The sequence below is a fragment of the Myotis yumanensis genome, unplaced genomic scaffold (genome assembly GCF_028538775.1).
Source record: "Myotis yumanensis isolate MYYU_CA2020_CCGP unplaced genomic scaffold, mMyoYum1.0.hap1 SCAF_2, whole genome shotgun sequence".
In the NCBI taxonomy this organism is placed as follows: Eukaryota; Metazoa; Chordata; class Mammalia; order Chiroptera; family Vespertilionidae; genus Myotis; species Myotis yumanensis.
The window spans coordinates 216214342-216230540 of NW_027223753.1; the positions used below are offsets into that span (position 1 = coordinate 216214342).

Below are 16199 nucleotides of genomic sequence, written 5' to 3' on the forward strand. Positions count from 1 at the left end.
GCAGGTAACACACCTCCTGTTTTAAGATGCAAAGTTGGTTGTACTGTGTTACTGCAGAAACGGGGAACTAGCACAAAACCGTTTATTGGATTCCATTACCATGGGAATAGATCCGGAGGGAAGGTATCAGAAGGGAGATTTGGGTCAGTAGTAAGAAGGTGCTGTAACCACTGGAGCTGCTGAGTTTTAAGCCTTCTCACTAGCTGGGATCTGCCAGAGATACTGTAACAGTGGGTATGAATTTGGTGTGACTGCTAGAGGAGGTGCTGAGGTGCTGTACAGCTTTAAAGCCTCGATACTGCTACGCTTTCACTATGGAGAAGATTTCTCTAGAGGCAGCATTTGGATAGTAGATATAATACAGAAAGTATGGTGCGCCATCACAAAGATCCCACCCAGGGGGGCACAGCTCTATTGACGGAGGCAGGTATGTCAGGTATACCGGGCTCGGAGTTTTAGATACAGACCAGAGGCCTAGTGCACGACCTCTCGGGGACGTCCGGCTGCCGATTTAGGTCCGATCCCTCTTGCAATCCGTGACTGCTGGCTCCTAACCGCTCGCCTGCCTGCCTCATCGCCCCTAACTGCCTCTGCCTTGGCCCCCGCTGCAGCGGCTTCGTCCGGAAGGTCATTTGGCTGTCCAGTCTAATTAGCATATTACGCTTTTGTTATTACAGATGACCTCATTTAATCCTAACAACATTAGGATGTGAAGTGAATACTGTTCCCCTTTTCAGATTTTAAAAAACCTTGAAGTTTAGAAAGGTTAACTAAACTTATCCAAGTTTATACCATTAGTAAATAGAGTATCATGTTACTTTGACGAACCCCAAACACTGAATTAACTCTACAGGTGTCATGGGCTAAATATTCTCATGTCTTCTCTTTTTTTTAATTTAATTTTTTTCCCTTTATTGATTAAGGTATTACATATGTTCCCTTATCCCCCCATTGTCCGCCGTCCGCCCCCCCACACACACTCATGCCCTCACCCCACTGGTGTCTGTGTCCATTGGTTAGGCTTATATGCATGCATACAAGTCCTTTGATTGATCTCTCCCCCTTATCCCCACCCTCCCCTACCTTCCCTCAGAGGTTTGACAATCTGATCGATGCTTCTCTGTCTCTGGATCTGTTTTGTTCATCAGTTTATGTTGTTCATTATGTTCCACAAATGAGTGAGATCATGTGATATTTACCTTTCTCCGACTGGCTTATTTCGCTTAGCATAATGCTCTCCAGTTCCATTCATGCTGTTGCAAACGTTAGAGTTCCTTCTTTTTTACCGCAGCGTAGGATTCCATTGTGTAGATGGACCACAGGTTTTTAATTCATTCATCTGCTGATGGGCTCATGTCTTCTCTTGAAACATTTTTATTGCTATAAGGGATCATGATGAATGAGCCTTCACAGTTCCTAGAATACTGTACCTATCAGGCTTCTGTATGCCATGCAGGAGGACAGTGTTCATATTTAGATTTCCTAGTGACGAAGCAAAAAGTCAGACTCATGTCTGGTGCTGGCAAGTATGCTTTTACTGCTATACTCATGCCTCTGCCAGTAGGTGGGTTTTGTGCCTTTTGGGGCTGTAGCTGCTACATCTGTGGAAGAGCGTTGCATGGTGTTGCTCTGGCTGCTTTGACACAGTAGTTTTCATTGGCAGATGGCATTCATTGTGCGTGCAGGCTGTGGGGAGGGCGCTGCCCCTGGTGACACTGGTCAGGCACTTGCCCTGTTGGAGCACGTGCATACGGGTCACTCCATATGCAGCACTGGTTCTCCTGATCCCTGTAAAGTGGAAACGGAGTCATCCTTCTCCCTGGAGGACACTGGTGCTTACAGAGGTCAAGCGATTTGCCAGAATCATCACATGTTTGGAACCAGTTTCCAAACCAGGTCTGTCTGACTTGTTCCATATACCACTTTGTCTGCGGGTATTTTTGTTTCTTCTGTTTTTTTCATTAGTAGAGTTTGTTGGAATTACTAAGTTTTATAGTTTTCAAGCTTTACATATAGAGCTGATAGTTGTTTCTTTTCTCGTAAAGTTTGTTGACTGAGATTAGATTTTGCTCAGAAAAAGCTAGAGTCTAAGTTATCTTTACGCCTGTTTCTAGTTTGTAACTACGTGTGGCCTGAAGGTTTTTCTGACTTGGCAGTGCTGCTTCCCCCACAGCTTGTCCATAAGAAATGCATTAGTGGCTTCAGGACTCCGCACATTGTCGAAAGGTGACCAGCGGTTAGTTTGGGCTTTATGGTCATTTCTAAGGCAAAATCATTTTTCTGAATAATTGCCTTTGCACATTTCTACCGTGACCCCCCAGTAAGAAGTCGATCTTAGTGAGACTCAGGTGCTCGTGGGAGCATTCCACACCCGGAGGTGGTGTTTCACCCACAGTACCGCCTTTGCTGGGCGTAGGACTGTGATGTCCCTACTGTTTGGTCACACCCACTAAGCTCATTTTTATTATCTAATATATTCTCTACCTGCAACGTGAAAAACACTGCTCTGGGTTATTGCCAGGATTCTTTCTTTTTTCAACAAAATGTGTAGTAGTAGCAGTAGTAGTAGTAGTAGTAGTAGTAGCAAAAGTAGCTAGCCACCATCTGTTCTGTGCCAGGTGCTGCTCTAACCCTTTTCAGTCCCACCTCGAGGCTGACTTGACAGACCAGGCACTAGGAGCAGGTCCAACGTCGAGCAATAAGAACATTAAAAAGGTCAACATTCAATCCCGTCAACTAATTTGGACCAGACTGTTTGAATTCCAAAAAGAACATTGGACCGCAAAGGGTTAAGTGCTTTTATATGTATTGTTTGAATGAATTCTTAACCTCCCCTAAGGAAGTAAGGGACTATCAACCCTCATTTTACAGACGAAGACATAATTTCCCAGCAGTGCTGGAGCCAGGATTTCCCAGGCAGTTGACTATTGAGCCTGTGTTCTGGTTGTTACTCTGACAGAAATGTAGTGTTTTCAGAAATTCAGTCATCATCATCTAAATCTCAGCCTGGCCAGCGTGGTTCAGTGGTTGAACCAGGAGATCATTGTTCTATTCCTGGTCAGGGCACATGCCTGGGTTGCAGGCTTGCGCCTCAGTGCAAGATGTGCAGGAGGCACCAGATCAATGAATCTCTCTCATCCTTGATGTTTCTACCTCTCTCTCTCCCACTCCCTTCCTCTCTCTGAAATCAATGAAAATATATTTTTAAAAAATAATAAAATAATTCTTAGATTACCTCAAGGTTGTGGACTTCCTTTCTCAACCATCATAGGAGGCCTTGGCATAACTTTTTATTTAACACTAGAGACCCGGTGCATGAAAATTCATGCACTGGAGGGGGTCCCTCAGCCTGGCCTGCCCCCTCTCACAGTCCAGGAGCCCTCAGGCGGGAGGCAACCTGACGATCAGGGGAAGGCGACGCCCCATCACACCTCTGCTGCTGCCACTGCCAGCAGCGCAAGCTTCGGCCGGCCCTGGTTACCTGAGCCTCGGGCGGCCCTGGGCAGCTGTGGGGCTGAGGGGACTGGGGGGCTCTGGAGGCAGGTGTGCGGAGTGGCCGGGCCGGGGGCGGACCTGGCCTTTCTACGCCTGCCACCTGGGCGGGGCTGAGGGGATTGGGTGCCGTCATCTTTGAGGGCGGGGCAGTCAATTAGCATATTCCCTCATTGGCTGTGGGTGCTGCCATATTTGAGGGTTGGGCAGTCAATTAGCATATTCCCTCCTTATTGGCTGTGGGCACTGTCATCTTTGTGATGGTGTGAGGGTCAATTAGCATATTCCCTCTTTTAGCTAGAATTATTAAATTGCAGTCTGGCTCTGGATTCAGGTACATTCTCCCTCACTCGTTGCTGGGCTGGACATACCACTTTACCTCTGTGCCACTTACTTTTTGATACTAAAAAATCTTTGGGCACAGTCTGGTGGCTCCGTGGGTTGAGTGTTGACCTATGAGCCAGGAAGTCACAGTTTGATTTCCAATTAGAGTACATGCCCTGGTTGCAGGCTCAATCTCCAGTGTGAGGCTTGCAAGAGGCAGCCAATCAATGATCCTCCGTCATAATTGATGTTTCTATCTCTCTCTCCCCCTCCCTTCCTCTCTGAAATCAATAAAAATATATTTTGAGAAAATCTTTAGGTCCACTCCTTTATAACAATTTATTACCTTTTCATTGGGTCTAAATGCGTGTTTTTTTCTTTGCTCTATAGTCTTTATTGTCTTTAATATCTGCACTGTTCTCATGTGCTAACGTTATTAGAGTATTTTAAGTAATTTCCTTTTTGTTAGGTGCTTATTGGAAGGAATCTTTGGGAAATGTAGGGCACAGATTGAATTTACTATCAATTAGCTTTATGGTTTGGAGTAGATTCTTGAACTTCTGTGCCTTAGTGTTCTCATCTGTAAAATGGAATTATATCTACCTCATCATAAAGGCTGTTAATTTTTCTATCCAAATAAGAAGTGTCAATCTGCATAGTTACTGTAGTATATGAATTTCAGCCTAATTTTGGGATCGATCACTATATCTAATGAAGGCATTGATCTAAATATGAGGGGACCTGTGTGCTGAATTACCTATATCAAATTACCTATATCAAATACAAATTTTCAGATTTAAAACTTAAGAAAGACATTGGTAAAGCAAAGTAAACAGCATCTAAAGAGAAACTTAACTATGATGGAAGCCTTATCAGAGCTGTTTTAAGAGTGGTCACTGTAGGGCTCTGCAAGATGACTGTTTCCTCTATGTGCCAAACACGGAGCTGACAATACCACCCTCATTAAACTCTCAAATAGTTGTTGAAGGAAGGAAAAATGGCCCAATATTGCATTTCTGCTCTCTCACCTGCCACTTATTCCTTAACCAGTTGAACTTTGAAATCACTTTCAAAAACTGGTATCACTTCAGCCACCTAATTGTCAAAGGGAGTGAGCACAGTTTGGATCCTAGCCTCACAGCATTGACCTTGCAAATGCCTTTAATTTCTGGCATTAGTCTTCTTGGTGCTTGCTCAGGAAGCCCCTTCTCTGAGCCACGTTGGCATTTTTGCTATGTACCCTGGCGAGGCATATGTTCCCGGCCCCTTCTCACTATTAAAGTCCTCTCACCTGTCCTCCTGCCTTTGATTTTGTGACTTTTCAGTTCTCAGCATGGATCTCTCTTCTGTGTTCAAGATCCACATTCCAGTCTCTGCCTGGGTATTGAGTAGGCTTCCCAAATTGAATTCAGTATGTTTCATTATAATATCCCTGGACCAATACAGGATATAGACAGGCATGGATGCCTGCTTATTATTGTGTCTATTCTGTAAGCAACATTCTGTAAGGGCATGAGTATGCTATTAGGGATTATGAATGAGCTTTCAACAAATTTTAGTTGAGACCACTCTCTGGGCATCATCTAAAACAGATGTAACCCCTTTGAGGATCATCTGTGTTAGTTGTTAATATCCTATATAATAAAAGCCTAAGGTGCAAATGGACCAAACGGCAGAACGACCGGTGGAATGACCTGTCGCTGTGATGCGCATTGACCACCAGGGGGCAGACACTCAATGCAGGAGCTTCCCGCAGGCCCCAGGCCAGCCAAGGTGGGTGCCCGTGGAGGCCCTCTGATCACCCTGCTGGTCGCCCCGCAGATCGGCCCTGATCGCAGGCCAGGCCCAGAGACCCTACCCCTGCACGACTTTCATGCACCAGGCCTCTAGTAATTCAATAAAATAGATTACCTCCAAACTCAGTTCTTCCTGATTCATAGCAGGCGCTCAGATGCTGGCTGCCTCTTCCCAAGTCTCTCTTTTTAAAAAAAATATATTTTTATTGATTTTTTACAGAGAGGAAGGGAGAGGTATATAGAGTTAGAAACATCAATGTGAGAGAAACATGGACCAGCTGCCTCCTGCACACCCCCTACTGGGGATGTACCCGCAACCAAGGTACATGCCCTTGACCAGAATCGAACCTGGGACCCTTCAGTCCGCAGGCCGACGCTCTATCCACTGAGCCAAACCAATCAGGGCCCAAGTTTCTTCTTTAGGGCAGCGGTCGCCAACCTATTGGACCTCACGGACCACCAGGGGTCTGCAGATCACCCGTTGGCGACCGCAGCTTTAGGGAGTGTGACAACACCCTTTCTCTGCACCTTAGATGAGAGCACTTGAAGGTTCTCTCGCTGGTCTTTTCGCCTGGAATATGGTACTGCTATATGGTACAATAGTCTGTACAGTATTTTAACTTTTAAAATAAATTATGATAATTTAAATATATAGATTATGTGGGGTATTTCATCAGAAGATACACTGATGTGGTCTGTCTTGTAAGCTCAGTTGGCTGTTTTTTGTTGTTTTTTTATTTTTATTTTTTTATGGCAAGTTACTTACTGCTGAAATAATAAAGAAGTCCTGTTTGGACATTAAATGAATATTAGTTCTGGCGTAGGCTTCATTAAAATGATCCTCTAAGCTTTTAATGGCCAGAGAAGTAATTTCACTGTTGCTCATTCTTAAGACCCATGTATAAATTTATTTTTGCACCCCCTTTTCTCTACTTTAAGGTACAAAGAAAGAAATAGAATAGTAATAACTGTCCTAATAAATTTTATAATTTATAAGTGGTCAGAATATTCCCTTTATAAATGTGTTTTTTATATTTCATACAGTATTGATATTTAAAAAAATTTTTTTTTTTTAGAATTTGTATTTAAGTTGAAATATTTTAAATTTTTCATGTTTTTCAATTGACTTATATAATCTCAGAGATTACTGTCTTCTTTCTAATTGTTTTTCAATTAGTGAGCATTCTCAAGAATTTTTATTATGTTGGTAAATAAAATAATAAAGAACCATGACCTTATTTATTTAGATGTTCCTTTTTTAAAAAATGGATTTCTGTGTTAGCATCTTCGTTTCTTTTATTTTCTGTGTCTTAATACGTTTTTAGAATATGTTGCCAAGTAGGGCTGTTCCTCTGGGAAATTAGACTTTGTTCTTTAGGCTAGATTGATTGATTGATTGATTGATTTATATTGATTTCAGAGAGGAAGGGAGAGGGAGAGCGAGATAGAAACATCAATGATGAGTGAATCATTGATCAGCTGCCTCCAGCTCACCCCACACAGGGTCGAGCCTGCAACCCGGGCACATGCCCCCACAGAATCGAACCGTGACCTTCTTCTAGTTCGTAGGTCGACACTCAACCTCTGAGCCACACGGGCCGGCCTAGGCTAGCTTCTTAGAAGCACTCTAGTAATAAAGTCTATATCTTGGAAACTCTATATTTGAAATATTAACATTAATTGGGAAGAAACAAGAAATCTGATTCATGTAAGGTTGATAATGTTTATTTCAAAATACCCTTTTAGAAGTCCCACAAACTCAGTATTTGCCTATGATTAAGCAAAACAGAAACAACAATTTAGGAAGCTATATATAAGGGTCTTAATGTCAGGATTTTATCTTTGTAACCTGTGGGTTCATTATGTCTCGGTGGATTTAAACTCTCACAAAATCTCAGTGAGGTTTGTAGTGTCGATTTACTGTTGTGTGATTTGTTAAATGTGGTGGTTGTTCCTGAATAAGTCAAGAAATTGTGGATTCCAGCTTTAAAATGGCATTTTAAATTTCTTGTTTGATTTTAAGACGTGTTTCTCCAAATGAATCTTAGATTGTTTGACTTCTCCACGATCTCAGAGGCTTGGGTTGAAGTACTTTATGTGTGGGCTCACACTGTTGCCACTTTCAGTCAGGAAAACGGTGTCCTTCAGTGGGTGGAATAAGTTTCTATTATAGGTTCTGTACATTTCGTAATTTTTTTGCCTTTTATTGCTTTTGTTGTTGTTAATCCTCAACTGAGGATATTTTTTCATTGCTTTTTGGAGAAAGTGGAAGGGGTGCAGGGTTAGGGGAAGAGAGAGAAATATCAATGTGAGAGTGACACATTGCCTGGCTGCCTCCTGCATGCACCCCAACCAGGGGCGGAAGCAAACCTGCAACCCAGGCACGTGCCCTTGGCTGAGACTGGAAATCGCGACCCTTCTGTGCCCAGGCCGCCGCTCTAGCACTGACCCACTGGCCAGGGCCTTTTTGCTGTTTTGTTGTTGTTTTTTTCTATTTTAATGTGATCTTTTCCCATTGTGTTTTCTGAGTGGCAGTGCAGATATGTAGGAAAGCTCTTTATTTTTCTTTACTAGCCAAATTTTTAAACTTAGTTCCAAAAGTTTGTTACTGTGTTAGTTAATAAATTGCAAACATCTTGTAGAACTGGTGAATTGACTTCTCATTTAACCTTTAATTAAACACATTTTTTATTTTATATTTTGCTTATTTTTTTAAGCTCTTTTCACTTATGGATATGAAACCTCCCATCTCTCGAGCCAAGATGATTCTCATCACAAAAGCTGCTATTAAAGCCATTAAGGTAAGAGCAAAATAAACATTTAATTTGAAAAATGTTTTTGAAATTTTGAAACTTATTAAACATGAGAATTCATCTCGTGAACTCATTCAACCTGAACCAGAGAGCGCTCACCAGCTTTTGCTGCGGGTTCAGGGCAGTTGTGTGGGGTGTTTGCAGTGTGTTGCTGCTTCAAAACAGGTCTCCCTTCTTGTTGTTGTTAGCATTTCCCTTGTATATTTTCCAGGTTTATTGAGGTACAATTAAATAAAAATTATAAGTACTTAATAATACGTAGTAACACATGATGATCTGATGGCACACATTGCTTAGCGATGGCCGTGGTCACGCTGCGCACACCAGCCCTCCGATGGCAGCTGCTGTGCGTGTGGTCCTGGAACATCTCAGCTCCCGGAGCAGAAGGCAGAGCGACCCGGATTCTTTCTTCTTTTCATTCTTGCCATAAATCAGCTGAGTGTTAGCTTCATTTTTATTTTTATTTTAAAACAAAGACTTGGGCTCCACGAAATTAAATTTCTTACCCAAGATCACACCTAATTTTAGAAACTGCATCATTTAGTTCCAGTTCCATTGTCCCCAGCTCTCAGATGCTGCTTTGTGAAGGTTTATTGATTTAAAAATCTAAGGAAAAGGCTTCTCTTTGGGGTTGGAGGGTTGTAGTTTTGTGCTTTAGTTAATTTCTGATTTTTTTTTTTTCAATTGTTGGCTAGATTATTTCTGATGGTTTATTCAGTATAATCTTTCTGTTGTTGTTAGTTTAGTTTATTAGATTCCACATAAAAGTGAAATCATATATATGGTGTTTATATCTTTTTTTAAAATATATTTTATTGATTTTTTTACAGAGAGGAAGGGAATGGGATAGAGAGTTAGAAACATCAATGAGAGAGAAACATCGATCAGCTGCCTCCTGCACACTCCCCACTGGGGATGTGCACGCAACCAAGGTACATGCCCTTGGCCGGAATCGAACCCGGGACCCTTCAGTCCACAGGGCGACGCTCTATCCACTGAGCCAAACCGGTTAGGGCATGGTGTTTATATCTTGAGAATTATTTAAATAATGCAAATTTCAAGGTTTTAAGTATTTTCTAATTACATTGCAGGAAATGTAGAACTATGTAAACTGGACAATAATTTTCTTTTAATTCTTTTCAGCTTTATAAGCATGTAGTTCAAATAGTAGAAAAGTTCATCAAAAAGGTAAGTGTCCATTTAATTATTACCTCATTTTAGTTATGTTCAGTATTTGTAATTTACTCGGTAAATTGTAATTTGGATGCTTGCTTGTAAAGCCACTAAACAAAAAGTTGTCGCTGCAGGTTCTTTTAAACCTGTGGAGGGTTTTTTAAAAAGAAAACAACCACTTTAGAGCAACGCTGTTGGCTGAGCGCGAGCTTGGAGCGGGCGTCGCCAGCAGCTCCCTGCGCACCGAGCCTCGTGCTCCTGCCCTTTGCCCTGTTACTCTGGCATGTCACTCATCTGGGAGCATTTCAAGTGAAAGCACTTTGTAAAGCTTTTCCAGCTTCCCCTGCGCCCCCATAATTACATGATTCCAGTGCTGCCGTCTGTTTACAGCCGTGTGACGAGCTCGTGTGTGGCTCAGCAGAGTCCTGAGAAGGGAGACGGAGGCACCTGTGTCTTCTCCCCAACCCGGAGCTGTGCCGTGTGGTGCAGACTCATAGCATGTATGGCCTTTGAGGGGTGGCCGAGAGGTGGAGAGGCAGATCACAGGACAAATAAGCAGAATGGGGGGATGACAGTGCCGGCAGGGCACCACCGCCACTGCCACAGAGAGCAGACTTGGACCTGCTCCTGTTGACTCTGTACGCGGACGCCCGTCGAGGGGAATGGGCACGCGCGGACCGATCGCCTGTGTCCCCGCTGGGCTCAGCAGAAACGTCTGCAGCGCGGTCTGCGGTGTGACTGTTTCTGCCGCTCCCGAGCGGGCCGCTGCCCTCGGTGCCTGGCTTGTGGAAAGAGTAGATGCCTCGTCATTGTTTGTCTGAGGATGAATTTCTAGACAAAGAATGGTTGGCTTAAATGAGGCTTTGCTTTTATTGCAAATCATCTCCCATAAAGGCTATACCACTGGAATGTATGTAGTATCTGTTTCTCTGTTACCCTTATCTTTTCCGTTTCATAGGCCAAAAACCTTCCCTCTTGGTTTTGTTTTTCTGGCACTGTACTTGAACAGAATTAAAATGGATACATTGTTAAAATTATCTTTTTCGCAATTTTAAAAGGTAAAATTTATTGGTTTGAGCAGGATGAATTGGATTTGTATGGAATAGGTGTAGGGGTTGGTAAAGTAATGATGATTCTGGGAAGTTGTTGTGGGAGGTAGGGTATCAGAGAAAAGTAAAGTACGGGGTCTGAAGTACCAAGAAAATAGCAGCGCTGTATAGACTGGGAAGTTGACAAGCTGGCCATTAAGACAGCTAAACATTCGAGTCGTTTCTAAATAGAACCATTAGTATACAGTTTCATTAACGTGAGATTAATGGGTGTCAAATTGCTTTCTTGTACTGACTTTGCATCTTTATCTTTGTAGTGTAAACCAGAATACAAGGTTCCAGGGTTATATGTAATCGACTCAATTGTACGACAGTCTCGTCACCAGTTTGGAACTGATAAAGATGTTTTTGGGCCAAGATTCTCTAAAAACATAACCGCCACATTCCAATATTTATATCTTTGTCCATCTGAAGATAAGGTATAGTTAATGTAGTTAATTTTTTAATTAAAACTTTTGTTTTCATTTATATTTATTTGGATCTGTTTAAATGTATTTTAGCTATTTGAAGCCTATTGTAGTATTGAAAGAAATCATAGTAATCTCTGAACTTGAAACAAAATCCAGTTTTTTCTATAGTTTTTTCTCATATTTATCTTTCTTGTAAAATTCTTTAGGAAAGTCATATTGTTGAAATATGAAAGCACCATTGTGGTTTTTGCTTTTTTTTTTTTTTTTTAATATTTCTTATTGATTTCAGCGAGAAAGGGAGAAGACAAGAGACAGAAACATCAGTGATGAGAGAGAATCATTGATTGGCTGCCTCCTGCACACACCCCTACTGGGGATCAAGCCCACAACCCGGGCATGTGCCCTGACCTGGAATTGAACCACTACCTTCTGGTTCATAGGTTGACACTCAACCACTGAGCCTCACTGGCTGGGCAGGACCATTGTGGGGGTTTTTTGTGTGCGTGTTTTAAAAAAATATATTTTATTGATTTTTTATAGAGAGGAGTAGAGAGGGATAGAGAGTTAGAAACATCGATCAGCTGCCTCCTGCACGCTCCCTACTGGGGATGTGCCTGCAACCAAGGTACATGCCCATGACCAGAATTGAACCTGGGATCCTTCAGTCCGCAGGCTGATGCTCTATCCACTGAGCCACACCGGTAGGGCGGGAGGACCATTGTGTTTTAAAGAAGACATTGTTGGGAAGATTCACTTGTAGTTGAGTGATGAGGTCATTCTGTGGTAGAGAAAGGCAGGGCTCATCTCAGATGGCTGCGCATTCCAGAAGGAAGGGGCAGTACTGGGTGGCTCTGCCTGGCAGACAGAGGTGCGGGAGCATCCGCGGTATTCGTTAGCAGCCAGACTGCAGTATCCGATTCCGCACGTGCGTAGCTGGTTCTACAGGCAGGGACTCCAGGAGGCGGGAGCAGGGCACTGGTGAGTCTCTTCCGAGTCGTGAAGAATGGAGACCTTTACAGTGAACAGCATGTGAATCTGAGTGTGTGGGTTCTGTGTGTATATTGGAAGGTGCTCTTGTGGGAAAAGTACACACGAAGAAAGAAGAGCCTCAGTCCTTGAGTAGGAGATGAGAGTTACGCCCTAAATAACACCTCTCAGGTCCTTCATATTTACCTGTCCACAGACTGCTTGCCTATCCACTACTAGTCAGTTTCTTAACTGTCGCAGTTGTTGTAATCATCCTAATTAAATTCTTCAGTTCTATAACTTTTTTTGTCAGTGATGGATGGGGTTTCTTTTTAACCATAAATAAAGTCTGAAAATTTTAAATACATTTCTCTATTATTAAATAATCAATTTCTTTTGATTCTGTAGGTTATATTACTTTTCTGTTTCCTTTTCCCCTTCTCTGTTTCGTATTGTAGATTATACTGCTGAAGAAAGGCTGATTAGTTTAATGAGGCTATGATTCTGACAATAGATTTTATTTTCCTAGGCCCTAGTCAGTTTGTCTCAGTGGATGGAGCATTGGCCTGCGGATTGAAGGGTCCCAGGTTTGATTCCTGTCAGGGGCACATGCCCAGGTTGCAGGCTCGATCCCCAGTGTGGGGTGTGCAGGAGGGAGCCGATCAAATGATTCTCTGTCATCATTGATGTTTCTATCTCTCTCTCCCTTCCTCTCTGGAATCAATAAAAATATATTTTAAAAAAACACACAAACCAAGAAACGGCTTAGTATGGAAAAATTGGCGTGAGGTTATTGTATTTCTCTCTTTTTTTTGGTAAGGTGTAATTACTTATGCAAATATTAATTGTGTATTCACGTTTTCTCACACATAACAGAGTAAAATAGTCCGTGTGCTGAACCTTTGGCAAAAAAATGGAGTCTTTAAAATTGAAATTATCCAGCCCCTCCTGGACATGGCCGCGGGGAGCAGCAGTGCCGTCCCAGGGGCCGACAGTGTCACTAACAATGAAGGTGAGCGGTTCTGAGCCGTGGGCAGCGGCCTCTGCACTCGGAGCGGGTCTGTGTCCACTGCGGGACTTTTCCCGGGAGGAAGCTGGAGCTTGCATTGCATCGTGGAGGGATGGCTTTTTCCTATAATTATTCGTAATGAAGACGCAGCCCTTCCCGCACTTGTTCCAGCATCGACTCTAGCAGCGCACTCTGTTTTTCTCTGTGTTAAACTGAACGGACGCTGTTTTGGGGAAGAAGCTTAATGGAGTGTAAAAAAAAAATTGGCAGGTTGAAGTGTTTTTAGTCCTTCATGACCTCTTCTTTCTTAGGTTCGCCGCCTCCTCCAGTTAAAGTTTCTTCTGAACCCCCACTGGTCACTACAAACTCCGTGCCATCCGTCCAGCAGCTGCCCAGTTCGGACGCTTTTGCTGCCGTGGCCCAGCTGTTTCAGACGACCCAAGGGCAACAGGTAAGCAACCGACCGGAGCGGGAGTGCTTGCCGTGGGCACTGGTGTGGGTCCGTGTTTCCCTTCCGGACAATGAGCACATTGGAGGGAGGAAGGGGTGCTCTCCAGCTAGAAAGGCCTGGCTGGACGGACGGCGCGGGAGTTGGGGGTGGAGAGTGAGCCGGGCAACAGAGCGGCAGTGCCCTTGGAAGAGAACGAGCCGCAGGACGCCCAGCGGCCGGTGCTGCTCACAGGTCTAACATTGCAGACTGGTTTCACGTTACTTGAATCGGAGATGATGTTTACATTTTCCAAAACCATATATTTACTTTGCTCACAATTCAGTGTCTTTCCTCTTCTTTTTGACCATTATTTTCTACCAGTGGGGTTGTCAACATACATTTTTAACTTTGAGCAACACAGATCGTATCCTCACTATATTCAAACGCAGCAAACCTAACAGTATTAAAATGTTGACTCTTTTTTCTAGTTTACTCTGTGCCTATGCTATTTTGAGTCACCTTTAAGCTTTTGTAGTAAAATGTCTTTGATGCAATGATTACACTTGGAGAGGTGGTTTATCGGTTTTGCCATTCTTTAAGCTTCAGCAGATCCTTCAGACTTTTCAGCAGCCTCCAAAACCGCAGTCTCCCGCCATTGACAATGCTGTGATGGCTCAGGTTCAGGCCATCACGGCTCAGTTAACGACAACTGCGGCACCACCGCCTGAGCAGAAGGCCACGGCGTTTGACAAGGTACGCTTCTCACAGCACCACCGTGTGTATGTCACTGCTTGTGATGGTGAAGGGGGCCCTCCTCTAGCGTCTCTGTGGCTTGTTGTTTTATTATTTGTGCTTTCAGGTATTCCCCCACAACATCAAAACATTGTTTTAATTCTGGTTACAAATTTATATAGACTCGTTGCAAAATTTTTCCGTAAATAAAGAAGTAAAGGATGAAAAATAAAAGTGGACAGTGTAAAGGAAAGTGAACAGACCGTGTACCATTAAGCCCGTGCATGGAGTGACGACGGGAACGTTTTGCTGCGCCTCTTCTCAGAGTTTCCTTGTTGGGGACAGATGCCTTTCAGCTCACTCGCTCTGATCTTAATCGTCTTACCTCATCTTGGTGTTGGTGCTGTGAAGGTTGATAGATTTAGGTCTGCACTTTCGATTGTTAGGCCCCGGTCCGTGACCTGGACACATCGCTGTTTAGCTGTCCCCCTTTCAGTAGGCGTTTACACTGCTTCCGGCTTTTGCTGTTAACAACCCTAGTTACCACGTCTGTACGAGGGTGTAGGTTGTGCGCTGTCCTCATGCTCTGTTGGCCTTGGCATCTCCAAGGGGCCGCACTCAGGGTGTAGATACGTTGAATCAGCACAGCTCCGAGCTTCGGGTTGAAATGTTAACCCAGATCACTCAACTTGGTCGTCTCCTATCTTCCGTTTTGTAGGTTTAAGGCTGTATAACATTTCGTTTTACAGGTTTCACTACAAAAAGCACAAGTTTGAAGGTCCTAGAAATAAATGATAACTTTTAATCATCTGTGAGATTTCTCATTTCTCTCCAGCATTCTAATTATAAGATATAATAAGTTTCATTATATCTTATGTAAAATATGCTGGTAGTTCAAATTAAGACTCTGCAGTAAACACTGGTTGTCATTGTGTCTTGGCGATTGATTGATTTTTATGGATTTTATTTTATAGAGAGGAAGGGGAAAGAGAGAAACACCCGCCTGTTGTGCTCCCATGTGTGCACTCATTGCTTGGCTCTTGCATGTGCCCTGACTGGGATGAACCTGCAGCCTTGGTGCAGCAGGATGGCGCTCACCGGCTGAGCTGCCGGCCAGGGCTGTGCTCTGTCTTGGGAATCAATGAATGACCACTGGTTAGAAGCAGGTTGGATAAAATGCGTGGGTGCAAAAGCCCTCCACTGTGGGAGGGGAGAACACGAATAATGCAGCATGCTCCAACCCGCTTCTCTGAGCAGATCTGTGTGTGCTTTTCAGAACTATTTCCATGTACATGTGAGTGTAAATGCTTCCATTCTGTGGTTTTACTCAATTTCTACTTTGTGTTTTGATTAGGAAACCTTCCCACCTGTATTTTTTTAAATTTTATATATATTTTCTTCTAGTGGTTTTATATTTTTGTTTTTTACATTTGTCTCTTTGGTTCTTTTGGAACCTACTTTAGAATATGGTTCAAGATAGTTAAATCTTTATAGTTTTAGAAAGAACTAATTTTCCCTCACTGTTTTTACCTGAGACTAAATTCTCATTTATCTCTATGCTTATCTCTAGACCAGTGGTTCTCAACCTTCTGGCCCTTTAAATACAGTTCCTCATGTTGTGAACCAACCATAACATTATTTTCGTTGCTACTTCATAACTGTAATGTTGCTACTGTTATGAATCGTCATGTAAATATCTGATATGCAGGATGGTCTTAGGCGACCCCTGTGAAAGGGTCATTCGACTGCCAAAGGGGTCTTGACCCACAGGTTGAGAACCGATGACCTAGGGTAATATTTGACCAAACAGCTGGACACCATAACCTAGCCAAGTTGACACATAGTTAACCAGCGCAGCATACTTTTCCAGGTGAACTTGGCATACGTTTTAGAATTCATGAGTTTATGGGTTAATTTAAGAAGTACAGATAGTTTTTTACAGTCT

At 43.0% G+C, this 16199-nt stretch overlaps 1 protein-coding gene across 6 annotated transcripts in view; it reads left to right on the plus strand.

Annotated features, from left to right (window-relative positions):
• Positions 1–16199, plus strand: part of SCAF4 (SR-related CTD associated factor 4) — a 59614-nt gene that overhangs the window by 13459 nt on the left and 29956 nt on the right. For all 6 annotated transcript variants that reach the window (XM_070407292.1, XM_070407294.1, XM_070407293.1 and 3 more), the window contains exons 2-7: positions 8330–8413; positions 9569–9613; positions 10965–11126; positions 12960–13095; positions 13404–13543; positions 14123–14275. In XM_070407292.1, the coding sequence (XP_070263393.1) occupies positions 8330–8413; positions 9569–9613; positions 10965–11126; positions 12960–13095; positions 13404–13543; positions 14123–14275 (720 nt within the window). The remainder of the gene's footprint in view (positions 1–8329; positions 8414–9568; positions 9614–10964; positions 11127–12959; positions 13096–13403; positions 13544–14122; positions 14276–16199) is intronic.